The sequence below is a fragment of the Phragmites australis genome, chromosome 15 (assembly GCF_958298935.1).
Source record: "Phragmites australis chromosome 15, lpPhrAust1.1, whole genome shotgun sequence".
Classification (NCBI taxonomy): Eukaryota; Viridiplantae; Streptophyta; class Magnoliopsida; order Poales; family Poaceae; genus Phragmites; species Phragmites australis.
Window position 1 is genome coordinate 24,982,004 of NC_084935.1, and position 24,520 is coordinate 25,006,523.

Sequence of the window (24,520 nt, forward strand, 5' to 3'; positions counted from 1 at the left end):
CGGCCACGAAGAAGATCGCCATTGGTTCTGGTCGTAAGCTATCATTGCTTCTCTCTTAGCTTCTACAAAGCTAAACAAAGCTGCCAAGAAGGATTCTGGTGAGCCTCAAAGTTCGTTCGTGCTTGATCAATTTTCTTGGACGAATCACTTGATGATTGCATTACTCTCTAACACCTACGCGTGCACATCTATCTATCTATCTATCTATAAAAAGATAACTCCAAAATCCTCCGCCGTGCGCGCAGGGAGCGGGAACTGGCCGCCGGTCGCCCAGAAGGCCGAGCAGCGGGATACAGTTGATGAGGCGGCGCCGATCGAGGACCATGGCAAAAGTATATATGTATACAATAATACAAGTACGTGCGTGCGTAAATAAACCCTCAAGTCGTTTTTTTTTCCAATCTGTAGTTACTATATATTCGTACCTTTTGTGTCGTTAAATCATTGGCCTTTTCCTATGCACTTGTTGATTAGGCATTCATTAAGGAGAAGAATAGGTTGCAACCCCCAAATTCTTGTGAATTCCTATTGAAATTTCGGTAACTGAGATGTTTGCAAGATCTCTGTCACCCTGTGAGGGCTATATCTAGGAATTTGAGGCTCCGGTGCGAAATGCAAAATAGGATCTTAAAATGAAAAATGGTGGGCGCGGTAGCGACGGTCTTCATCTCGTTCTCAGAACCCTTAAGAGCACGTGCATCCGTTACCCTCTCTATTAGGTGCTAAGGATAGTTATCTAGCTTCATATCTTTCTTAGCTACTTGTGTTGTATCCCTTAGCACTCATTCATGGTAGCTAAGGCATTATTAATTTTTTAAATTCTAATTTATATATAATGATAATATATATTTCCATGATACTACAAAATAGAGAAGAAATATTAATCTGGTTTTACATGAAGAGAATAACTTGGAATGTGACTAAAATACAACTTAAGTAGAAATAAAATTATTCAATAGGCTCACGTGGATACTTCTACCATATATGCTCTATTAAATCCCTCTTCAATTGATGATGTACTGATCGATCGTGGATTGCAGCGTTTGCTTCAAGCATCTTGGTGAATCCTTGAATTGGCCTATGATTCAAACCTGAGATTTCCTCCATATTCTCTTGATCATAATTAAATAATTTATCAAAGTCCATATCCTCATAGATGCTATATGCATCTCTCTCATCCTCAACTATCATATTATGTAATATGATGCAAGCATACATGATATCTGATAGACATGCTGTGTACCAAAAACGAGCTGGGCATCGCAAAATAGCAAAACGAGATTGTAGTACTCCAAATGTCCGCTCGACATCTTTTCTTGCTCATTCTTGCTTCTTTGCAAACAACCTGTGCTTTATCAATGTGAGGTAGGGAGACAGTTTGATGAAAGTAGCCCACTCGGGGTATATTCCATCTGCTAGATAGTATCTCATATCATATTCCGTCCCATTGACAGTAAAGTTAACAGGAGGAGCTATTCCTTGCGACACCTCAGTGAATAGCGGTGATTGGTTTAACACATTTATATCATTGTTAGAACCAGCAACACTGAAATAAGCATGCCATATCCAAAGGTCCCGTGAGGCAACTACTTCAAGCATGACAGTGGGGCAACCTATGTCACCACGAGTGTATTGGCTTTGCCATGCAACCGGACAATTTTTCCACTCCCAGTGCATACAATCAATACTTCCCAATATACCAGGAAATCCACGTGCCTCATTTATTTGCACTAGTCTTTGAATATCTTCAGGAGTTGGCTTTCTAAGATATCATGCGCCAAAGTTCTCCTTCACACCCCGAACAAATAGGACCAAGCACTTTATTGCAGTGCTACAACCAACCCACAAGCTCTCATAAATATAATCTACCGAAGCTGCATATGCCAACATTCGCATTGCCACTGTACACTTCTGCCAAGGTGACAGGCTTTGCCTATTTGTTGCATCTCTTGATTGGCGAAAATATGGGCTCCAACTACTGAGTGTGTGCACAATACGCTGAAATACAGGCCTCCTCATACGGAACCTTCGACGGAACTGCTCATTAGTATACACTGGATTGTCACAGAAGTAATCGGACATGAGACGCTCATGGGCTTGTTCCCTACTTCTCTCGATATATCTTCGATGTCTACGACTTTGCTGATGTGTGGATCCTTCAGCCAGTTGATGAAGAATTTTAGCCTCGACTTCATCTGAAATCTTCTCTTCAACTGGATCAACTATTTCTTCCAGAACGAGATCGTGAAGGTTGATGCTAGACAATGGGTTGATGTTAGGAGTTGTACCTTTTGAATCATCTGAACGAACGGGCTTGTGAATCTCGGGACATCGAGAAAACAATTCACTTGGACACTAGATTATGAGAATAGAAAATTAGCTAGAGCTAGGAGATGAGTTTGGCAGGTGTGTTTGCAAAAAATATTTGCGCCGACGCCTCTGTTTGGCAGAGATATTTACAGGGGAGATATGTGAGTTGTTACAACAACTATAACAGAGATATTTACGGAGGAGAGATGTGAGTTGTTACAACAACTAGATAAGTTGGACTCTTATTTCTATCGTAGCATTGTTTTTATCATTGAGATGGGACTTTGCAAAAGAAAATGGCAGATGTATATATCCATGTCCATGCTGCACATGGAAACCAGCCGAGCTGGATAGCACCACATAGCTAGTTCCAACAACCCAAGTCCCAAAATCAGCACACCCGTGACCCCTCTCTTCCCAAGTCCCAAGATCAGCACACATGTGACCTCTCTCTCTCTCTCTCTCTCTCTCTCTCTACTTCCAAAGAAATCCTTGTTCCAACTCTCTCTATCTCTCTTTGCTTCCAAAGAAATCCTTGTTCCAACACATGTAGGCTTGCGGCATGGGGGAGGCGTGATCTCTCGATGAGGGGAGATCGATGCTGCTCGTGAGGTGAGGGGAGCTTGATGCTGCTCGTGAGGGGAGCCATCTTGCTCTGCAATGTCTCCCAATTTTTTTTATTATTGCAACTCGGTTGTAATTGTGGGTACTAATTTATTTATTTGTTCATATTTTTTTCATCTCTTGGTTTAAATTAGTTTTCTTGTTGAATCTTAAAACTCATACAAAGAAGAGTCATCTTGCTCTGCAATGCCTCTCAATTTTTTCGATTTGTTGCAACTCGGTTGTAATTGTGGGTACTAATTTGTTTATTTGTTCATTAATTTTTTTCATGTCTTGGTTTAAATTGGTTTCCTGTTGAATCTTAGGACTCATCCAAAGAAATTTCAGAACTCCCACAAGAAAGAACCAAAAATAAATACATGTAGTCTGAAGAAAAGGGATTACAACTTAGTTTATTGAAAAATAATAAAGCTAAATAAGAAGCAAAAGTAGTACTAGGAGAGTGAATGCTAATGGGGAAATTTATTTAATCTGAAAACTAATTAAACCGTATGGCCTAAGATACTTGTCTTAGGAAAATAGTTTCTTATCCAAATGAGCAACAAGCTTATGGTGTTGATCCATTTGTTCGTCATTGAAATCTAAAGTATCTTGAACCATCAACTTCGTATACTTGTCCATTAAATCTGCTTCAACCTTCTCTTGAGATGCATCTGCAATTTTCTCCAGTGCAGCTGATTTACGTGATTGAGCTTCACAGTATTGTTGCATCATGTCACCGGGAATGTTCCTGAAAGAACTCTGCCGTTTGGCTTTCCCCTTCCGTTTCGCTGTCTTGTTTCCTTCAGGCCTAGTGTCTCCATTTACATCCTGCTGATCCGTGTCTTGCATGGAAGGAGAGCTTTCAGGCCCCTTTGATCCAGATGCATTAGGTTTGTCCACTGGATAGGTTCTTCTCCATTTGGGTTTGTCACGAACTACCTTCTAGACATAGTCTAGTGTGAAGTAGTGGCCAGCTTCTTGTTTGTATTGCTTTCGGGCTTTGTCCATCAACATATCGTCTGACTGACCACTTGTGTACACAAGGTTCAGTCGAGACCACACTCCATTGAAGTGCACAACCTTCTTGTTCATCTTGCTCCAATGATCCTTCAAACTCGAAGCTGATCTTCTATGTATGGGGTTGCTATCATTGTAATCCTCAGCAACTTTCTTCCAATAAAAATCCCCTTTCTTTCCTGCACCACTAATCGGATCTATAGAATTATTCAACCAAGCACTCACCAGTCTTATGTTGTCTTGCTTGGGCCAATTCTTGCGTGTGCTCCTCCTTTCTTCATCTTCACTGCTCTTGTCACTTTCGATATTTTCTAGAACCTCCGGACCATGTGATGGTGGAGCTTGTGTGCCTATCACACCGGTGGGTGGAATTGGAGATGAGGAATGGCCTCCAGTAGATCCAAACATCCCATGTGAAACTGGTTGGAACTTCCTTGGTGTGAGAAACCTTGGAAATTACTTTGGTTTGCTTGATGATAGCCCTCCGGAGCACTAAATCCATTAAAGTTTTGTGGGAATTGAGAGGGTGAGGGAAAATTGTGATTGTATTGTGGAGGTGGATAATTCACGGAGAACTGGGATGATGGGAAGCTGTGGTCCATGGAGCTTGAAGAATTGAGCATGTTCATGAAACTACGTTGCTAGGAAGGATCCATTTGAGGAGTGTGTTACATAACTGATTGTGATGTCTACATATATGTAATGCTCATGGTAACAACCTATCAGTTGAAAACGTCCAGCCTGAGATCCGGTAGACAGGGTCTAGCCTGAGATTCGGTAGAAAGTGTCCAGCTAAAACAAATCTGATGCAAAGTAGTTGATAGTTGAATGTTCAGTTTTTTCTGTTTCTAGCTGAGTCATCAAAACCACTGTTGCTTGGCACCGAGGTTAACTTTTGCGACGCTGCTACGATTTGTGCCGCTAGCTTTGGGTGCTATATCGGTTGGCACCGAATCCAACGAGTTTCTCTCTCATGTGGCTACCTCTTGGCAATGGCCGATGTATGTGCTCTAAGAATCGATTAGGGTTTTAGGTATAAGGAGGGGTGGCTTAAACTTGCGTGAGATGATCGTGATCCCGCTGGACTCCCCCTCGTCTGTTTTATAGTGCTGGATGGGGTGGGACTGCAACCAACGTGTTGGTTGCGTTGGTTGCGCCCCCGATCAGGGCGCGTATGAAAGCGACGTAGTCCCCCTTAGGACTCAATCTTTGATCGTCCATGATGGAGCCGAAATCAAACACCAACACAAACATGCAAACAACGACCATCGGCCGTCCAATCCACATCCAATGAGCCGAACTGATCCCACCACAGTGTTTTTGTAGATAACCCCCTGCACGAATTCAATTTATCATGACTTGATCCCTCTCCTTCCCCACCTATAACTGCAAGCCGTCGTCTTTCCCAAGAAGAAGTCAAAGGTCCTCAAAACCTCACCAGTAGGTCAACCATCTCCGACAACGGTAAGGGGAACAGCTGCACGCACTACTACAGAACTGGCCTTATATGCCAGCCCATCACTACCGGTTTCTTATGGACTAGCAGTGATGGGGTATCACTGTCGGTTCATTAGCCGCGTGAGAAGAATCAACCATCATGGGGAAGGAGAGGGACCAAGTCACGATAAATTGAATTTGCACAGGGGCTTATCTGTGAAAATGCTGTGGTGGTATGGTGAGACAGTTTGGCTCGTTAGATGTGGACCGGTAGGCCGACGGTCGTTGTTTGCAGATTTGCACCCAGGATGCCATTTGCACCAAAATTTTTGCCACCTAGTTCAGACTCCAAAATTGTTGTACACAACAGAAGCAATGAGGCCATTCTCTACTAACTGTCAGCACCGCAACGGGCTTGGCGCGCAGGAAATAACTAAAATGAAGGCCATATATGCAACTCAAGAATATCACCTCAATTTCGTTGATATCTTATTAGAAAACAGATGAAACTCAATGCGACTTCGTGAATTCCGGCATGTAAGTCATGCTCATAACTTAGGATTGACACGCCTAACATTAGGCTGCCATAGTTTTATTAGTTATTCTTGGTTGCCGCCACAGTTTTAAATGTGCTTACCTTTTGTCGTGTATCTCACTTTTGTTAGCCTAGAGTTTTTGTCAAACTTTGCATAAGGTTAGAAGGTGAATTTTCTCATGTAAGATATGGTCGCATGACGTGTACGGTTGCTACGGTATTTCATGTGATTATTGGCTGCATAAACATCTCCCAACGCCAAAGTGTCAATCTGAAAATTTGGTGTCTGTCACGGACTTGCTCAGGCCCGACTACGGACTGGGCTACGTTGGGTCGGCGTGGCTCACTCGACTGGTTGACGAGTATAAGCGTGTCTTTGTCCAAGAGAAGAGACATTGAAGAACAGATAAGGAAGGGCGTGTTTGGTACTTTTGTCTGCTCGTCTCGCTCAGTAAGGTTAACTTTGCCAGTGTTGGAGAGCAGATTTGGCTCTCTCATGCTGGCAAGGTGCGCACGAGCATCGAGGCAACTGACAAAGCATCTAAACATGTGATTTCTTGCTTCGCCAAGCAAAACAAGCAGTAGCAAAGCTACCAAACACACCGAAATAGCACCTTCTTCCTCCCCAAGCTCGGCTCTGCCCAAGCCTTGGAGACAAAGAGAAGGAACCTCATAAAAAGCTTGAAGAAAGATTGTGGAGGAGTGGTGGCGGGAATAGGCTAAAATCTTTTATAGCTAACCACTACAAAAATCTGTTTAGCTCCTATGCAGTCAACACGTGGACGTGGTGCTTCGGTGTATTGAGGAGAGGGTCTCACCAGCCATGAATAAGGCCCTCCTCGGTAAGGAGGTGTGGAAAGCAAATTTTATATGATCATATTCTACAAAAGAACATTTGTGATGACACGTGTTCACTCCCTTTCTCTCATCTTCAACTTAACCATTGGATCACGTGATGAATAGTATGAATGGAGTTTTTCTAGACAGGATCGTATAGAATTTTCTTCTGGAGGTGTGGGCGACGCTAGAGAGCATCTGGGCCTGATGGCATGTCGTCCATCTTCTACAAGAAGTTTTGGTCGCTCCTGGGCGAACAAGTGAAGACTGAGGTGCTGGGGTGCTGAATGGTGGTTGCTTGCTATAAGGATGGAATGACACTGTCATTGTGCTTATCCCCAAGGTCAAATCCCCAGATAAATTGAAGGACCTATGTCCAATCAGCCTCTGCAATGTGCTCTACAAGTTGGTTTCGAAGGTACTGCAGGCCAAGTACTACCCAGCGAAGAACATTCTACATGTAAGACCAAGGGGTGGAATTTCCTACACATGGCGCAGCATATTGAAGGGCGTCGATCTGCTAAAGGAGGGCATCATATGGAGAATCGGAGATGGAACTTTGGTGAATATGTGGTGTGACCATGGATTCCGAGAGGACAAACCATGAAGGTAATCACTCCTAGGGGCGGTTTTATCCTTCAGAATGTGGCAGACTTAGGTAGTGTTTGATTCGTGGGAAGGGGTGGAACGGGGTGGGATGGAACAGATCTATTTTGTTTTTAGCTGTTTGATTGGAATTCAGTGAGATAGGATGGTTCTGAATTAAGGAATATTCTTCAAAGATTCGGGACGAAGTCGTTCAAAAAAAAAGCCGAACGTAACCATCCCACTTCGATTGTGACGCTGACGGTGAGTCCGAGTACTAAAATAGACTCGTTCCATCCTACCTACCAAACAAGTATTTGATTCCGGACCATCACATGCCATCCCTAAATACATGAATAGAATCATCTCATTCCACCTCACTCTCCAACCAAACACTATCTTAATTAGCACGGTTAACAGGGCATGGGATGTGCAGCTGGAACTTGATACTTTCTGCGAGGATGATGCGCAACTCATTCTTGCATTGCCAATTTCTGACCAGATGGAAGACTTCCCAACAAGGCGCCCTGACCCAAAAGGCTTATTCTCAATAAAATCAGCATATGCGCTAGGGGTCAGGATCCGTGATCGCCAAATGCAAGATGACGCCTGTTCATCGGGCTCGAGTCTAACTAGCTTTGAGTGGAAGAAGATATGGAAATTGGAAGTCCCAAACAAGGTGCAGATGTTCTATGGCGCTTCGTCCACAACAGTTTACCTGTCCGATCAAACATTGCAAGAAGAGGTGTCACTCTGGATACCTTGTGTCCAATGTGTCATCGATACAATGAAGATCCAGGCCATCTCTTTTTCAAGTGTAAGGAGGCAAGGAACTGCTGGTTGCTGCTGGGATTGGAACAACAACGAAGTGATCTCCTGTCGCAAGGATCGGCCCTATCGGTACTAGAAAAAATCTAGAGCTTTGATAAGGAAACACAGAGGAAAATTATTATCATGTTATGGTGCTGATGGTCTGCGAGGAATAAAGCAAATGCTGGAGAAAGGAAGAGAAGCCCATATAAAGTTGTCAAGGATGTACATTACTACTTGCAGGTGCCTCCAAACAATCTAACAGCAAGCAGTAACCCATCCATGCAGGCCAGGCAGAACAAATGGAGGCCTCCCCCGAAAGATTATTACAAAGTAAACTACGATGGTGCGTATTTACCGGAGAATAAAAAGGGAGGTTGAGGTTTTGTGATAAGAGACTGGAAGGGCCAGTTAATTGCTGCAGGCACGGGCCAAATAAACTTCATGTTAGATGCCCAGCAAGCAGAAACAACAGCATGCAGGAAAGGGTTGGAACATGCAGAGCAGCTCGGCATGGAGCGGGTCGTGCTAGAGACAGATGCGTCAAATGTGGCCAATACTCTTAGGGACCCTTCTTTTAACAGATCGGTACTAGGTTCCATGTTTAGAGAGATCAAGACAGCTTTATTTATTGAGTTTTCTGACTATGTTGTATCTCGTTGCTCTAGACTTTGCAATTCAGTGGCAGATACTTTAGCTGCTGTGGGGTTAGGTTGTAATGCTGATCCTACAATATGGCAGGACCATGCACCTGATTGTATTGCCTTGCTGGTATCCGACGAATTGTCCAGATCAGGTGTTTAATGGAAGAACGTTTCCATCTAAAAAAAATGCTCGGCTCCTGCTGAGGGCTTTCTCCTCCACTACCTCTTCTCTTCCTGCCCCAACTAGACTGCTTCTTCCCTTCCTTTGCCTCTATCTCCCCCAGACTCGTATCCTTCTCTATCTTATCACTCTGAGATTACTTTGAGATCGAGGGGTAGTTGGTGTTCTAAGATTATCTCTAGCGGTTTCTCGTTAGGGTTCAGAATATTTTTACGAAGGGATTTTCGTTCCCTTCAGCATTCTAACAGTTTTTTTCATAATTTCTATTACGAAGGGATTTATAAAGTTATTTCTTTTAGATATGATTCTCTCCTTTTTTTTGCACAAATTCTTTCGAATGAAAGTTGTTGAAAATGAGAGAAAATAAAAAGAATAGAAACTAGAAGAAGAATGAAAAAATATGATTGGAGATAGTCTAAGTTGATTGAGCGCTTGATCCACTAGGCACGTGACAGTGTCGAACATTGCCTCGACGTCCCGAACGGAACTTGCGTCAAACAACAAAATGGCTGCCTCTCCGAAGTCCAGATGGCGACGCACACAGGGCGTCCACGTCGTCGCCTGGAAACAACAGTCACGCTGCCAGCTTGCCCCACCTTCATCCACGTGTGCCCCGCCGCCCTTCCCACACCGTTCTAGACCGAGTCCACACGCTCCCAAGCCCCGAATAGCGAGCGAGCGACACGCAAAAACCCATACGCCGCGGGCTCGCAGCCCCACTAATCCCATTCCGCGCAAATTAGGGAGCGTTTGTATTTCGGACCAGGTTTTGTGGAGCTGTAGCATATAAATAGATTGAATAAAATTATATTTATTAAAAAAAATACTTGATTGTTTATATTTTTTATAGGCTGAGTTTAACTGATTGATTGAATCTGAAATCGTATCATAATATGTAAGAGTTAAGATTATACTTATATAAAGATGATTTTGTTGAGTTTTACTCTTAAATTAGAATGAGATAATATATTTGTATCTATTAAACTAGATTACAACAGTAAATACAGACAAAAAAAAGTTTCATTTTGAAATTCTACGTATCTGCTGAGGGAAAAACAGCCTCCAAGCTCGTCATGCTACAGTATAAACATTTTAGCACGTTAATTATGCAGCTAGTCATTGATAATCTGCTCTCGGCCAGCTCCGCTACTACTTTGCAGTAATTAATTTTGTTTGCCACCCTTATAAGTGGTAATTCTGCTCTCTTATTGTGGATCCATCTGAATCAGTTGGTTAAGATGATAAATTATTAATCACTCACTCTAGAGGGTGGCAAAAGAATTAATTGATCCCTTTTCCTTCTTCTCATCGTGCCTTCGCCACGCGCCACCATACAGGGTTTAACTTATCGACGGTTACCGTTCAAAAATCATAGTAACAGAACTTACCGCTCCGATTGATAATAGAAACCGACCGTTTTAGAATTTGAGTTAAAAAAATAAAAAATCCTAAAAAATTAGAGACAATTCTAAGGCTTTATGTGATTTTTTTAAAAAAAAAAATATCGTTTGCATCATATTCTATAGGGAGGAAGTTTGAAAAAAAAGTTGAAGCATATATCTCATTTATTAATTTATGTTAAGAAAAATCTTAACATATAAATACATGTATTTCTTGTCTAGGGGTATTAAAAGAATCTTTAAAATTGGTTTCATTTCATTTAGAGTTTTATTAATTTCTTCATGATTTTTACAAAGTTCACAAGTATAGAGTGAATATATTAAAAAATAGCACTGTAATTAACTTTTTTCATGTCTACTATTATTTTTCCTACATAAAGTATAGTATAAGTAAACTAATAAAAGTGGTTTAACTAATTTTGGAGGTGTAATTGGTTAGTTATGAATTAATCTAGTTACAACACATTTACACAATTATGCATGTAAAAATAACTATTTCATAAGTTAATGTATTTTTAAAAAAATAGACTCATGTAAGAAGACTAACAAAATTGGTTTTACGATTTTTAGATTAGCAAAGAGTAAACTATGCATTTAACTAGGTTTAGTAAATACATTTTCTCACAGAAAATATTTAACTTTTTTATAAGTATAAATACTTTTATCATGTATATCATGTTATAATAAAACTAACAAAATTTGTTTCACTTGATTTGAAGCTCAGATGAATTAGTTATTAATTTTACAAGATTAAACTATTTTTTAGTTTTTTTTAATTTTACAAAAAATCGAAAAAATCGTTCGATAAATTGTTAAAACTGAATAGTTATCGATGAATTCAAACGGTTAACGACAATTTAAAAAATATAGAAACTGTTTGATAAATCGCTAAATACAGTCGGTAATCATAGCAAACTGATGAGTTATCGTTCGATTGATTCAATCTGAATTCTCACCAAATTTCAAATTTAACCTAATAAATTTTGAATGAATTTTCACTAAATTTTATCCGTTTATTGCAATAACCATGAGTTTTTTGGTAACTCGGCGAGCGATTTTGGAGTCCAAACCTTGCACCCGCGAGCGCCCCGTCCGGTGTGGGGGCAGGGGGGTTAACGGTTTGTGCAGCGATGCGGAGGGCGGCGACGGCGGCGGGGGCCGGGTCCTGCCGCCGGCGCGCGATCGAGGGGCTGGCGGCCGTGCTGATCCTCTACGCGCTCCTCGTGCTCGTCCTCGAGTCGCCGCTCGTGTCCACCTCGCTCTCGGGCGGAGGCGGTGTCGGTGGCGGTGGTCCGCGGAAGCTCCACCTCTCCGGCGCCGGGGAGCGCGCGGCGCCCGCGCACCCGGCCAAGGAGCCCCGCTCCGCTTCGGTCTCCGGCCCGTCCCCGCGCGGCGTGAATCGACTCTCCCGCTTTGTTTCCGGCCTCGACCTCCTCCTCCTCCTCGACTCCTCCCGCTCCGGCGCGCTCCGCCAGCCCATATCAGACGCCGTGGCGACCGGCGCCCGCGCGTTCTCCGAGCTCGAGGACCTCGACCCAGGCGCCTCCGCCCTCGCGCCGCCCTCCGGCAAGGAGTTGGAGAGGGCCACCACCCAGTGCCCGCAGTGGGTCGCGCTCAACGCCGAAGAGTTCCGCGAGAGGGGGCGCGTGGTGGAGCTCCCGTGCGGGCTTGCACTGGGGTCCCACGTCACGGTGGCCGCGACGCCTCGGCCGGCGCACGCGGAGCGGGACCCCGCGATCACGGACCCGAGGGAGGGAGACCGGCCGATCATGGTGTCGCAGTTAATGATGGAGCTCCAGGGACTCAGGACGGTCGACGGCGAGGACCCGCCCCGCGTCCTCCATTTCAACCCGCGCCTCCGCGGCGACTGGAGCGGCCGGCCGGTGATCGAGCTGAACACCTGCTACCGAATGCAGTGGGGCACCGCGCAGCGATGTGGGGGCTGGAGGTCCCGCGATGATGAGGAGACTGGTTGGGGACCCCTGTTAGTTCATTATTTTCAATTATGTGAGTTCAGGTGGATTCTGTTGTTCAAACGTGCTGACTGAATGAGTTGATGTGCAGTGGATGGGTTGGTGAAGTGCGAAAAGTGGATTCAGGACGATGAGGAGCGGTCTGAGGAATCGAAGGCAGCCTGGTGGCTGAATCGGCTGATCGGGCAGAAGAAGGATGTCAATTTCGATTGGCCATTTCCTTTTGTGGAGGGCCGAATGTTCGTTCTTACTCTCAGCGCTGGGTTGGAGGGTTACCATGTGAGCGTTGACGGGCGACATGTGACTTCGTTTCCTTACCGTACTGTAAGTGCATACGTTCCTCCAAGCATGTAGTCTGCACACTATGCATTAGAGTAATTGAAAGAGTTAGTGGTTTGGGGATGTTTGGCCTGCCTTTACAGTTGACATCTGTTTTGTGGCTCTTGCAGGGGTTTGTGCTTGAGGATGCAACAGGCCTGTCATTGAATGGTGACCTCGATGTGCAATCAGTGTTTGCAGGGTCTTTGCCCACTATACACCCGAGCTTTGCATCACAGAATTATCTGGAGTTGTCAACTGTTTGGCAGGCCCCTCCTCTGCCTGATGAACCAGTTGAGATTTTCATTGGCATCCTGTCATCTGGCAATCATTTTGCTGAGCGTATGGGTGTGAGGAAGACATGGATGTCTGCTGTCCGAAAATCATCAAATGTGGTGGCTCGTTTTTTTGTTGCACTGGTAAACCCTGTACCGTGAACCCAAAAGCCCACCTTACTTCATTTGTTTTGTGCATTTGAGCTGATGGAACCCTGTACTGTGAATCCAAAACCTCACCTTACTTCATTTGATTTGTGCATTTGAGCTGATGGACTTTCTTCACTCTAGCATGGCAGAAACGAAGTGAATGTGGTGTTGAAAAAGGAGGCAGAATTTTTTGGAGACATTGTTTTTGTGCCATTCCTGGACAACTATGATTTAGTTGTTCTGAAGACTCTTGCAATATGCGAGTATGGGGTATGGCAGAGTTTCTTCTTATTTGAACTAAATCTTCTTTGGAGTGCTATAGCTGTTATCTTGGTACTTTCTGATAGTAGTGAACTTTGTTGCTCAGGTTCATGTTGTCTCTGCTAAATATATAATGAAGTGTGATGATGATACTTTCGTTAGACTTGATTCAATAGTCACTCATATTAAGAAGGTACCAAGTGGGAGGAGTCTCTACGTAGGGAATATCAATGTTCAACACAGGCCACTGCGCCATGGGAAATGGGCCGTGACTTATGAGGTAAAGCTTATTGTAAATTTTTGTTTGAAAGTTATTAAATTACATTCTGCATGCACCATCTGAAAATTTATTATTCTTCCATAGCTGGAAGCAAAAGCTAAATTACTTTGTTGCAGTCATGATTCCATAAAGGTTTACTTGGTCATCTGTCTGTACTAGCTGGAAGCAAAAGCTAAATTACTTTGTTGCAGTCATGATTCCATAAAGGTTTACTTGGCCATCTGTACTTTACTAATGCGTTAACTGTGATAAGACTGGTCAAACTTATGTTCATATAGGATATAGCTGATATTGAATTATAATTTCTGCAACTGAGGTGAGTGTTCGCAACTTGTTCTCTGAAAGTAAAGAGTTTGCTGCATTCACTTATTTGTTAATGTTCAATTCTACTACCTTCTATTATGTTTGGAAAGCGCTTAACTCAGCTCACAATAAATGAATTGGACTTCTATTTTCTGTCTGCTGTCACGTCCTGTTATCTTCAGAGATTTTAAGACTGAAATCAAAGTACATCCTTGTCGAGATAGGGGCATTGAATGACTTGCGATTCATTATTTTCGGAATTGCCGTATTAATCAGTTAATTTATTCATATATTGCGCCGTCTGTCTACGTAAACCAAAGTGAAGAATCACTTATTGCACGTCTGCACCTGATGGCAGGCTCCTGAAGGCGTCAATTATGGAAGATTTGGCATATACTTTAATTGTTAACATCTTTAGCTATCTGAGCAGCATGATAGCATTTTCGTGGTCAATCGGGCTCTGACTTTCTTGGTTTAAAAGGTTAACATTTAGTGCCTGTTTTTTTAGCTAGGGATTCTGAAAAACAGCTTGTAGATTGTAGATTTTTAAAAGCTGGATTGTAAAAAGTTGAGGGTCCAAAACTCAGTAGTTTGGTATCATGGATTCTAGGGTGGGTTGCATGTTTGTTTTGGTTGCGTAATGTCCGTAGTACCTCTAGTTTTTTTGAGTGCATATTTATGTCCATTTAACCTTCTCTTTCATTGTTTTTCATATTTGATCCTAATTATATGATAATTGACCTATGCGGTGTTTATGTATTTATAACTACAACATTATTTCACGACCTATTTGGCTAGGAGTATTTACAAAGTAAACTAACCTCTATCCTATTTCCTATGAAATTTCTGTTCCAAATGAAGAATATATGATTACCTCATTGCTGAATTAGCTGTGAATTCATAAACCATACATGTGAATCTCGATCGTGCTATCTAAAATCAAGATTCCATAATCCTATTTAGCTTACATTAAGGACCCGTTTGGTAGGAATTCGGATTCTCCTAAAAACGTTTCGGTTTCAGATTCTCCCTGGAAATATGTTCTAGTGTATCAGAATCACCTCTAGAAATCAGAAATCGTTTGGCTAGCTGGATGGATCCAATTTCTTAAAAGAGATGATGATGTTGTAATTGACCACTTTGCCCTTATGCTGATATGTTATCTTTTTACAATAATAACATTGAAAATGAGTGCTAATATTGAAAAACCTTGCTACTAAACCCATAAGCAAGTCGATATGCTCTTTGTGTTAGATCACATGAAGACTATTAAGCATTTCTCATGATCATCAGTTCTCATTAATGAAAAATGGGGACAACGCGGCTAGTTCTGGTCCCACACCGACCATACATCCATTTGGATCAAAATTTCTCAATAGACGAATAACGATTTCTCACTCATATACAGGCTCTGCTAAAATTCAGGGTGAAGGATTCAGGGCTTCAAGCGAATCGCCAATCCTTTTACCAAAGAGCACCTCTTCATTGTGGCAAAGGCTGCAGCAGAGTGCTTTGTCACCTCTGAAAGATGAATTAGGATGAATCAGTAAAAGGATTGTCACAATCCAAGACAACAAAATGTTAAAAGTGTCTGTCATACGTAACACCCTCAACCGTTATTTTGCATAGTGGTAACACATTTACTGAATCTAAAACATAATTCAGGGTCGATCAGTTGATGGAAATTGCTATCCTCCAAAACGCGTCCTGTGCCCCTAGTATCGATACTAGAACTTATATGTTGGGAGAAAGTCCAAGAGACCACAAATAATTAACCCACTGCATCAAAGAACTGAATAATTAGCAGACAATTGTGGTGGCGATATCTATGGTCCATCTCAATCTCACAAGGGATCTTGAATTCAGAGACAAATCCAGGGTCGGCAACAAATGACTGAGAAAGATTGGGGACCCTAGATCTAATATTTGTATGCCAATGTTATGTCATGTGTTCCATTGACTGGAATTGTGGAGAGAGAGATACACGTCCAATAGATTTGATGTCAATATATAGAGTCAATCCTCATGGGCCAATATAGGCTAGAATAATATACTACCATACCAGGATAATATGCTACCACATATACTTAACCCCCCCCCCCCTCAAACTCAAGGCGGTATAGGAGGATCATAAATACTGAGTTTGAGTAGATGAAGCCGATGATGAGCTTGAGTTTGTACTTTGGTGAAGAAGTTTGCAACTTGCAACTCTGATGGCATATATTGAAGAGTAATGGTTTTCTGATAACAATGAGACCGAGTAAAGGAAGCATCAACACCAATATGCTTTGTGAGTTCATACTTCACAGGATCATTTGCAATTTGTATAGCACCAGTATTATCACATAGAAGAGGTGTGGGTGCTTCATAAGAGACGCCAAAATCAGCCAACAACCAGCGAAGCCATACAATCTCTGAAGTGGTCGTGGCAAGAGCTCGTAGTTCTGCCTCTGTATTGGATAGTGATACAATAGTTTGCTTCTTAGACTTTCATGTAAGAGGAGAAATACTAAGAAGAATACAATAATCGATGACAGAACGATGATCTATCGAATCACTCGTCTAAGTGGAGTCCGAGTAAGCATAAAACTGAAGAGGACTAGAACGAGAATAGAACAAACACTGTGATGATCTCTCCCTCAAGTAACGTAATATCCGAAGCAAATGACCAAAATACACAGAGGTAGGAGCAAATTGACCTAAAATATGAACTGCATGAGCAATATCAAGTCTAGTGACAGTGAGATAAACAAGACTACCCACAATACGACGATATCAAGAGGGGTCCTCAAGGAGTGTGCCATCAATAAGGCGAAGTTGCAAATGAAGCTCCATAGATGTAGCAACTGTTCGATTATCAGTAATGCCAGAGCTAGTCATGAGATCCTGAATGTATTTAGATTGAGAAAGATAGAAACCCATTTTAGGAGTCATAACTTCAATCCCCAAGAACTAACTAATAGAACATAAATCCGACATTTGAAACTGCTCACTGAGTTGCTTCTTCACATGAGCAACATGCTCCACATTATCTCCAGTAATCAATATATCATCAACATAAAGGAGAAGCAAAGTACGCCCTTTTGAAGATAGATGAATAAATAAAGTAGGATCATGATCACTCGAGGAAAAACCAACAGCCTGTATAACAGAAACAAACCGCTCAAACCGAGCATAAGGAGCTTGTTTGAGGCCATATAAAACACGATGAAGACAACAAACATATCCTGAAGGAGCATCAACATCTGGGGGTTGCTGCATATAAACTTGCTCATGCAAATCACCATGAACAAAAGCATTCTTAACATCCATCTGAGAAATAGTCTAGGAACGAATAACAGACACTGCAATCAAAGTACGAACTGAGATCATGTGAGCAACATGAGCAAAAGCCTCATCATAATCTCGACCCTTGGTCTGTTGAAAACCTCTAGTAACAAGACGAGCTTTGTATCGTTCAATAGAACCATCTGACTTTATCTTAATCTTAAACACCTACTTACATGTGATAGACACTGCATAAGATGGTAAGGGAACAAGATCCTAAGTTCATGTACGGTCGAGTACAACTAGCTCCTCAGACATAGAAGACTGTCACTCAGAAATACCAAATGCCTCCTAATAAGTAGATGGCTCCTCAGGTACAACTGCACTCACACGGGGAAACCCCAACCTGTCAGGAGCCTCAATAGTAGCTAGATCACGTAGATTATAACGAGGACCAGTAGACAACTCATCAACAACAATAGAATCAGTAAAGACAGGAGCATCAGGAATGGTCGAAGAGGTGAGATTGGACGGGTGATATGAAGGAACTGTGGTCCAACGAGTATAGACATGGATGATAGGCGGAATATATGGTGGAGTTGAATCCGGAGCTAGAGTGGGTGGAGGAGCTGAAACCGAATCAGAGGTGGGTGGAGGAGGCATAGGAGATGGAACAGGAGTATGATCACCAGATGAAGGAGGAGGAAGGAACATGAAGGAAGTGGACTCTGTGGAGATGGAACAGGAGTATGATCACCAGATGAAGGAGGAGGAAGGAACATGAAGGAAGTGGACTCTGTGGGAGAGGATGAGGGCTGAGTCGAAGGATTGTAGAAGAAGAGACGGTCCTCAAAAAATATCACATCATGAGAAATACGCATACGACGAGAGAAAGGATCATAGCAACGATAACCCTTATGCTCAGGATTATATTCGAAAGACACTTAACTGATTGGACAAACAACTTAGTTCGCTCACGAGGTGCAAGCAGAACATAAGTACATCCGAAATCCTGAAGATGATCATGGTTAGGAGGAGTACCAAAAAGAGACTCACCAAGGTATTTTCCGGCGAGCTTTGAAAACGGCTGCCAGTTAATAAGATAAATGGCTGTAGAAACATCTTCTCTCTAAAAATAAGAAGGAACAAAAGATGCAATGAAGAGTGTGCGGGCAGCCTCTATAAGATGGCGATGTTTGCGTTCAACAACGCCATTTTGAGCATGAGACCTAGAGCATGAGAGCTGAGTAAGAGTACCCTCATAGGTGAGGAATTGTCAAAAAACAGAAGAGAGATTCTCCTCCCTTGGATCTTGGATACTAAACCTAACCTTAACCATAATCCTTGCTTTGATAACATGTTACCTTGACTAGAATTATGGAGAGAGAAGCATACACATCCAATAGACGTGATGTCAATATATAGAGACAATACTCATGGGTCAATATAGGCCAGAATAATATGCTACCATACCAGGATATTATGTTACCATATATACTTAACATCATGGACCACAAAAAAGTCAGTATTCAATCCATTTTCTGAACCAGAGACTGGGATGATCAATTGATCTTATCTTGTATACTACTTCAAAAGTATTTCCATTATCTCTTAAGTTTGAACAATAATCACAATGAAACTAATCTCTCATACACCTAAACCACTAGTCAGAGGCTGCCACTAACAATTCTCTAAATGCTGACTAAAACTAACATTTTTTTTCTCATATGACTCAACCTTTGAACCGAACTCGCCGACACCATGACAGATACTAAAAGTTACTAGCAATTTTAGCTGGATTAATCGTAGAAACAAGTATGAAATTTGATGTGCAGACTGCAAATCATCAGAGATTCAGATCAGAGAAGTGAGAGTCTTGCCTTCACCTTTGCAGAAGGGAGCATCCTTTCCTTGCCCTGGCCTCTTCTTGCATCCACAGCAAGAGCTCCGGAGGCTACAGGCGTCACCACCACTGTCTTTGTCACCGCAAGGGTTGGGCTCTCAGACGATGACGGTGTAGTCCTCAGCTAGCTCCTCCACCTCACTCCTCCGTGCCACCCTCGCTATCGACGATAGCGGCGACCGCTGTACTGACGAGAGCAGTGTGAGCTGGGCATCCCTATTCTTGACGCCAAACTCGATCGACAAGCCCGGGACGTCGTCGAGCCCCTTCCCGGGAGGCTGCGGTGGAGACCTGAGCAGATCCGAACTATAGCAATCCAATCTGGATTGAGCGGAGGGGCGACAGTCAAGTGGAAGAAAGGGGAAGAGAGACACGCCGGAGTTGCTTGCCCGGGAAATGCCTTTTCACTGCTGCCTGGACGGCCGTCACCGTCAAGGCCGACGCGCATGAGGTCAGGGAGGGGGCAGTGATTGGAATGGGATCGCGGCGGCGTTAGGGGCGGTGGTTGGAATGGGATCGCGGCGGCGTTAGGGGCGGTGGGGAGGGGGCGTCCAGGGCTAGAGGATGGAGGGGAGGAATAGAATAGAGGACGGGGAGAAAGAAAAATAACGGTTCGGGGAATAGTAATAGCATTGGTGGGTAATTCCAGAAGGCTTGTGTGGGCACCTCTATTTTACCTATGGTCACAATCTGTAAAAAGCTGGTGGGAGGCTTGTAGATTGTAGCTAAAAAGGGGGTGAGATTTTGAAAAGCAGATTGTGAAAGTAGCTTGTTTATTTAGCTTTAGCTTTTAAAAGTTGCTTTTTAGAATCCCTAGCTAAAACAAACAGACCCTTAGTATTATGTTTACAAAATTTGTATCTTGTCCCAACATGATTTCATTAGCTTCTTGTGAGTTTCTCATGATGTTTTAGTTTATACTCTTCTTGTTGACACTACTGGTTTGGATATTTTTGTGTTTAGTCTGGATATTGATATTGTTGCTTCTCACTTCACAGGAGTGGCCAGAAGAGGTGTATCCAGCATATGCAAATGGCCCTGGATATGTTATATCGTCGGATATTGCAGATTTTATCATGTCAGAATTCACGAAGCGAAAATTGAGGGTACAATATTATAGTTCCCTATTGGGAAAACTCGCCTCCATGCCTTTTCCCCCCACTGCTTGCCATAATGCCATTTGAATATTGGACAATTGCCAAAATGTGATTAGAATAAAACTATTGCCAGAGTACCACTTTTTACAATAGATTAGGCAACATATGCCAATAATAAGGAATAAAGAGGCAATATATTATGTTTATTTGGTCAAACTTTATGTGATTCTTCCATTTTTGTTTGAGTAATAGGCTAATAGCTAATAACATCAGTATATGACCCCTATTTGGTCTCTTGTTTAAACACTGAAAATATCTTTCTACATGTAGAAAATGCCTAATAACAACCCACAGTAATGAATAAGCATATCTAACTTATTATGCCTCTATGCAGCTCTTCAAAATGGAAGACGTGAGCATGGGTTTGTGGGTTGAGCAGTTCAATAGGACAAGAGCTGTTGAATACGTTCACAGTGCCAAATTTTGTCAGTTTGGATGCATCGATGATTATTACACTGCACATTACCAATCCCCAAGGCTGATGTTATGCATGTGGCAAAAGTTGCTGGAGGGAAGGCCAGAGTGTTGCAACGTGAGATAAAAATAATGGAATCAGTAGCATTTGACCCTCATCAATAGTGGCAGTCTCATTTAATCAACAAATTAGAAGGTTTGACTAATGTTCTTCGTCACCCGGGATTCGTTAATATATCTTGATGGAATTAATCCTCCTGGAGACTGACATGCTGAAGTTTGCTGCGTTACATTAAAGCTGACCCAACTTAGTTGCAACAGTGGACAAGGCAGCACATCAGTAACCATATTCTCATTTGCCCCCAACCATATAGGTAGAAGTTCGCAGGTGCTCTAGAGATGCCTGAGGACTTCATGTATAAATATGAAGAGTTGAAAATTCAGTTAAGTTATTACTACTTCCAATATGGCTGATACCTGATAGTAGTTGCAGCTGTTGTAAACAACTCATCAGGTAACAGGGCAATCTATAACATTTAGGCCAATTTTGTCACACGACATCTCCTTCAGTTATGACTTGACGTTACTAGTGTTTTCTATTTCTTAGCACATATTCTTTTTTTTTTTTTGAAGAACCCCATTTAAACCTATGCACTTTGATATCAGGTATTTAACCTTTAGACCTTTGAAACTAACACATTTATACCTCTATGTCCCACTCGATGGATGCCAAGTAAAGCATAGCACATGTGCAAACCTAGCCACTCATGCTTCTGGAGGCAGCTTTTATTTTTGTGTTTCAAAAACTAGTACCCAATCTGTGGTCCTTTTGACTCATTATGGTTTTTGACGACATAATCACTAAAAGAAAACTCAATGCATATGTTTTGGTTTTGTTTGGTGGAGCATGTGCATAAGAGTTACAAGCACCACTGAACAAATACGAAAACTTTGTTTAGGAGTTACTTTTGAACAAATGAAAGAAAAATACAAATGTAAACTCTTGTGTTCTCTTTGCCACAATATTAATACATTAAGGATAAATTTCACAGTACTGACGCATTATGACCAACCTATTACAAACTACAACTTCAAGAAATTTTTTCACAAAACCTCAGATTTCGAATCACATAACCTTACTTTGGACAAATTCCCATTGTAGCCAATAGACATAGACCATCGCATTCACCTGTAAGTGAAACATGGTAGATGCGCATGTTACGGTGAGGGGATGGCAATGGAGAACTGAGGGTAAGAGCTTTTTTCACTGCTGAGGTGTGATGGGCTTGGTAATGGAGTTATCTGACAATGCACTAGTTGCTGCTACTCTAGTATGGATGGCTGTAGTTGCAGCTGTTGTACAAAACTCATCAGGTATATGTGAGCAGTCTTGGTGATTTTGGGCCAATTTTGTCATGGAACATTTCATTTAACCATGAATAACTTGGTTGTGACTTAACTTTATTAGAGTTTTAGCACCTGACCTTTGTTTTCTGGCTTCTGCTGTGTACAAATTATGCTCATGAGTCAAACTCTCCTGATGCAACATCTTGGAATATGGTAAGTTTTTTTTCGCAGTTGCTCCTTCAGGAGTTCACAGGAACCTTCTACTTGAGCAAAATCAGAGGTGCTATCGCCAAGATTTGCTGTTGATAAATTTCTTGTATGCTGCTTTTTGGTAAGAGGGAAAGTATACTTGATGAGTTGATGTATGTATCTGTCGTCATATCTTCATCAATTGAAAATTCCTGTAGGAGGATTGCATTTGTACCGTTATCCTTTAGGAGGATCTGCTTGCTGGCTTTCTCATTACTCATTAGAATGGTTGACCTATTGATTTCTATGTGAACTTCGTTGCTACGGAATACTTGCAAAAAAGATAGTGGCACAAAACTTTCAGCAGCACATTGTCATGAACTTTTTCGTTTCCTAGGTGATCCCAGATATGTGTGAAGTGCCTGCCAGTAAAAAAAGATAAGATTTTTGTGAAGTGTAAAGCTTGTGCTGTTGTGCATTCCAGGACAGTGACTGTATTTCTACGAAAGTGCTCTCCAGAGTCGAAAAGGGTCATATCTAAGAAATACTGGAACAGCAGATTTGTTCAAGGGAAGGAAAGGACCGAAGAAGTGAACTGGCACAACGAAAGTTTGCTGCTGCTTTTGTGAGAATAATCATGGGTTAGCTGGCAAACATATCTCTCATCTTTTTATGCTCTGATTGCTGCTTTAGTTATGGGCATGGCACTGGCATCGGGAAATCTATTCTGAACCTTTTGAGCTTGGCTTTCCATGGTTTTGTGCAGAATCATTGTGGCATGCACGTCTAACAGTGGTGTTGTAGGTTATTGCACTACCGTTGGGTCCTGCATGCACATTTGCTGCTTGTGAATTCAGATTAAATTGTGATTATCGCGAGTAGTTGACTTATTTTTTGAAACAAACCATTTTCTGGTTGACTTTGAATGTGATACGAGATAGTGAGAAATTGCTGAAAGGCCTGAAGCCTGTCGTTTGTATTTGGTTGGGGTCAACCTCACAATGTGCTACCTTTAAAGGAAAACCATCAGTATATCGACCTGATAGTGTATTGTAATGTAATTCCCATATGGTTTGGTGGTTATATTCTAAAATGAATATTGCCTACGGTTGATGTTCGTTTGTGTGTAATATGATGGCTGTTGCGTGTTTTTGTATCTGTCTAGCTGACTGGGATGGATCGCTGAAGGAGCAAGCAACTGATCGTGGTGAAGGGAAATTATGTAATGAGCGAGTGTTTGAATTTGGGGAATTTTCTGTCCTATGAATCTGTGTGACTGACATACCTAAGCATTTCGAGACCTGGTTGAGAAAAAAGTATGAAGACCTGGCTGAGAAAAATTAATAACCTTCAAGGACCTCGGGACGAATATGTTTGTTCACTTCATCACTCGCACTTTGGTTGAGACTTGAGAGGTCAGGAACAAGTACGGACCTCTTGGTGCAATCTACTGTTCCTGCTTTTCTGCCAGCACAGCACCTTTGTGATGGTAAAACTTGAACCGATGGACGATCGAGATATGCTTCACAAGCCGTGTTAAAACAACTTCCAGAAACCTGCGATTAGGGCTGGGCAAAAAATTCACCGAAACCATATATCGAACTGAAGCTGATTCACTGACTTTTACGGTTTTTGTTTTGTTGTTGTTCGGTGTTCGGCTTTTAGATCGGTTTTCATCTCTCAAAAATCGATTCCACATAGAAAACCAAACAAAGCTAAGAAGCAACCTGCACCCCCACCACCATCGGGCGTGCGGGGGTCGTCCATAACCACCAGCAAGCAACTAAGGCCCATCCCTGCCCTGCGTGCGTACTCCTATGACGACCCATTTGTTTCCCGTCGCCTCTCTTCTCACACATCTCTCTCATTCTCTCATCACGCCTCTCTCTCACATCTCGATTTCTTGTCTCGCTTCTCTCTCTTGCTGTCAGACAAAAGCGACTAGTGCCATTGAACGAGTTCAAACAAGATGAAGATTGGCCTCTCTCCCTCCCAGATTGACATCTCTTTCTCTCCCTCCCTCTATCTTCCCTTGTGTTAGAATTTGCTTGTTCTTGAGGTATAGCATGAACTACGGTCAAAATCGAAAATCGAACCCAAAAAACGAAACTGATTTGTGCGGTTTCTACGTTTCTCGCCACAACTTCGGGTGTCTGTTTATGAAAACCAAAATATTTGCACACCAAATAAACCGAACCGAAGAAGCGAAAAAACCGAATGCCCCAGCCTACCTGCGATGAGGTTTCGTCCTAGTCACAAGTCACAACCATCTTAGCTCACCCCTTGGAGCAGAACATCATACGATGGCGTTGCGTACAACG

At 42.3% G+C, this 24,520-nt stretch overlaps 1 protein-coding gene and 1 pseudogene across 3 annotated transcripts; one reads left to right on the forward strand and one right to left on the reverse strand.

The window, feature by feature from the left end:
• Positions 1-880: 880 nt before the first annotated feature.
• LOC133892232 (uncharacterized) lies at positions 881-3,765 on the reverse strand (annotated as a pseudogene).
• A 7,665-nt stretch (positions 3,766-11,430) lies between these two features.
• Positions 11,431-23,268, forward strand: LOC133892620 (hydroxyproline O-galactosyltransferase GALT6-like). 3 transcript variants are annotated; one of them, XR_009904393.1, is made up of 8 exons: positions 11,431-12,333; positions 12,427-12,659; positions 12,785-13,072; positions 13,220-13,348; positions 13,446-13,619; positions 20,091-20,198; positions 20,584-22,341; positions 22,418-23,268. XR_009904393.1 is itself a non-coding variant. In XM_062333502.1 (7 exons), exons 1-7 carry the CDS (start codon positions 11,493-11,495, stop codon positions 20,788-20,790), a joined length of 1,980 nt encoding a protein of 659 aa, XP_062189486.1. In that variant the 5' UTR covers positions 11,431-11,492; the 3' UTR covers positions 20,791-23,268. The 3 variants fall into 3 exon arrangements, 1 of the variants encoding a protein (XP_062189486.1); XR_009904394.1 differs by having other exon boundaries at positions 20,584-22,037; positions 22,242-23,268; XM_062333502.1 differs by having other exon boundaries at positions 20,584-23,268.
• Positions 23,269-24,520: the final 1,252 nt, after the last annotated feature.

Coding starts and splice junctions, on each gene's coding strand:
- LOC133892620 (XM_062333502.1), top strand. CDS start 11,493: ATGCGGAGGGCGGCGACGGCGGCGGGGGCCGGGTCCTGCCGCCGGCGC. Junction 12,334..12,426: donor CCGCGATGATGAGGAGACTG/GTTGGGGACCCC, acceptor GTTGATGTGCAG/TGGATGGGTTGGTGAAGTGC. Junction 13,349..13,445: donor TTGCAATATGCGAGTATGGG/GTATGGCAGAGT, acceptor TTTGTTGCTCAG/GTTCATGTTGTCTCTGCTAA.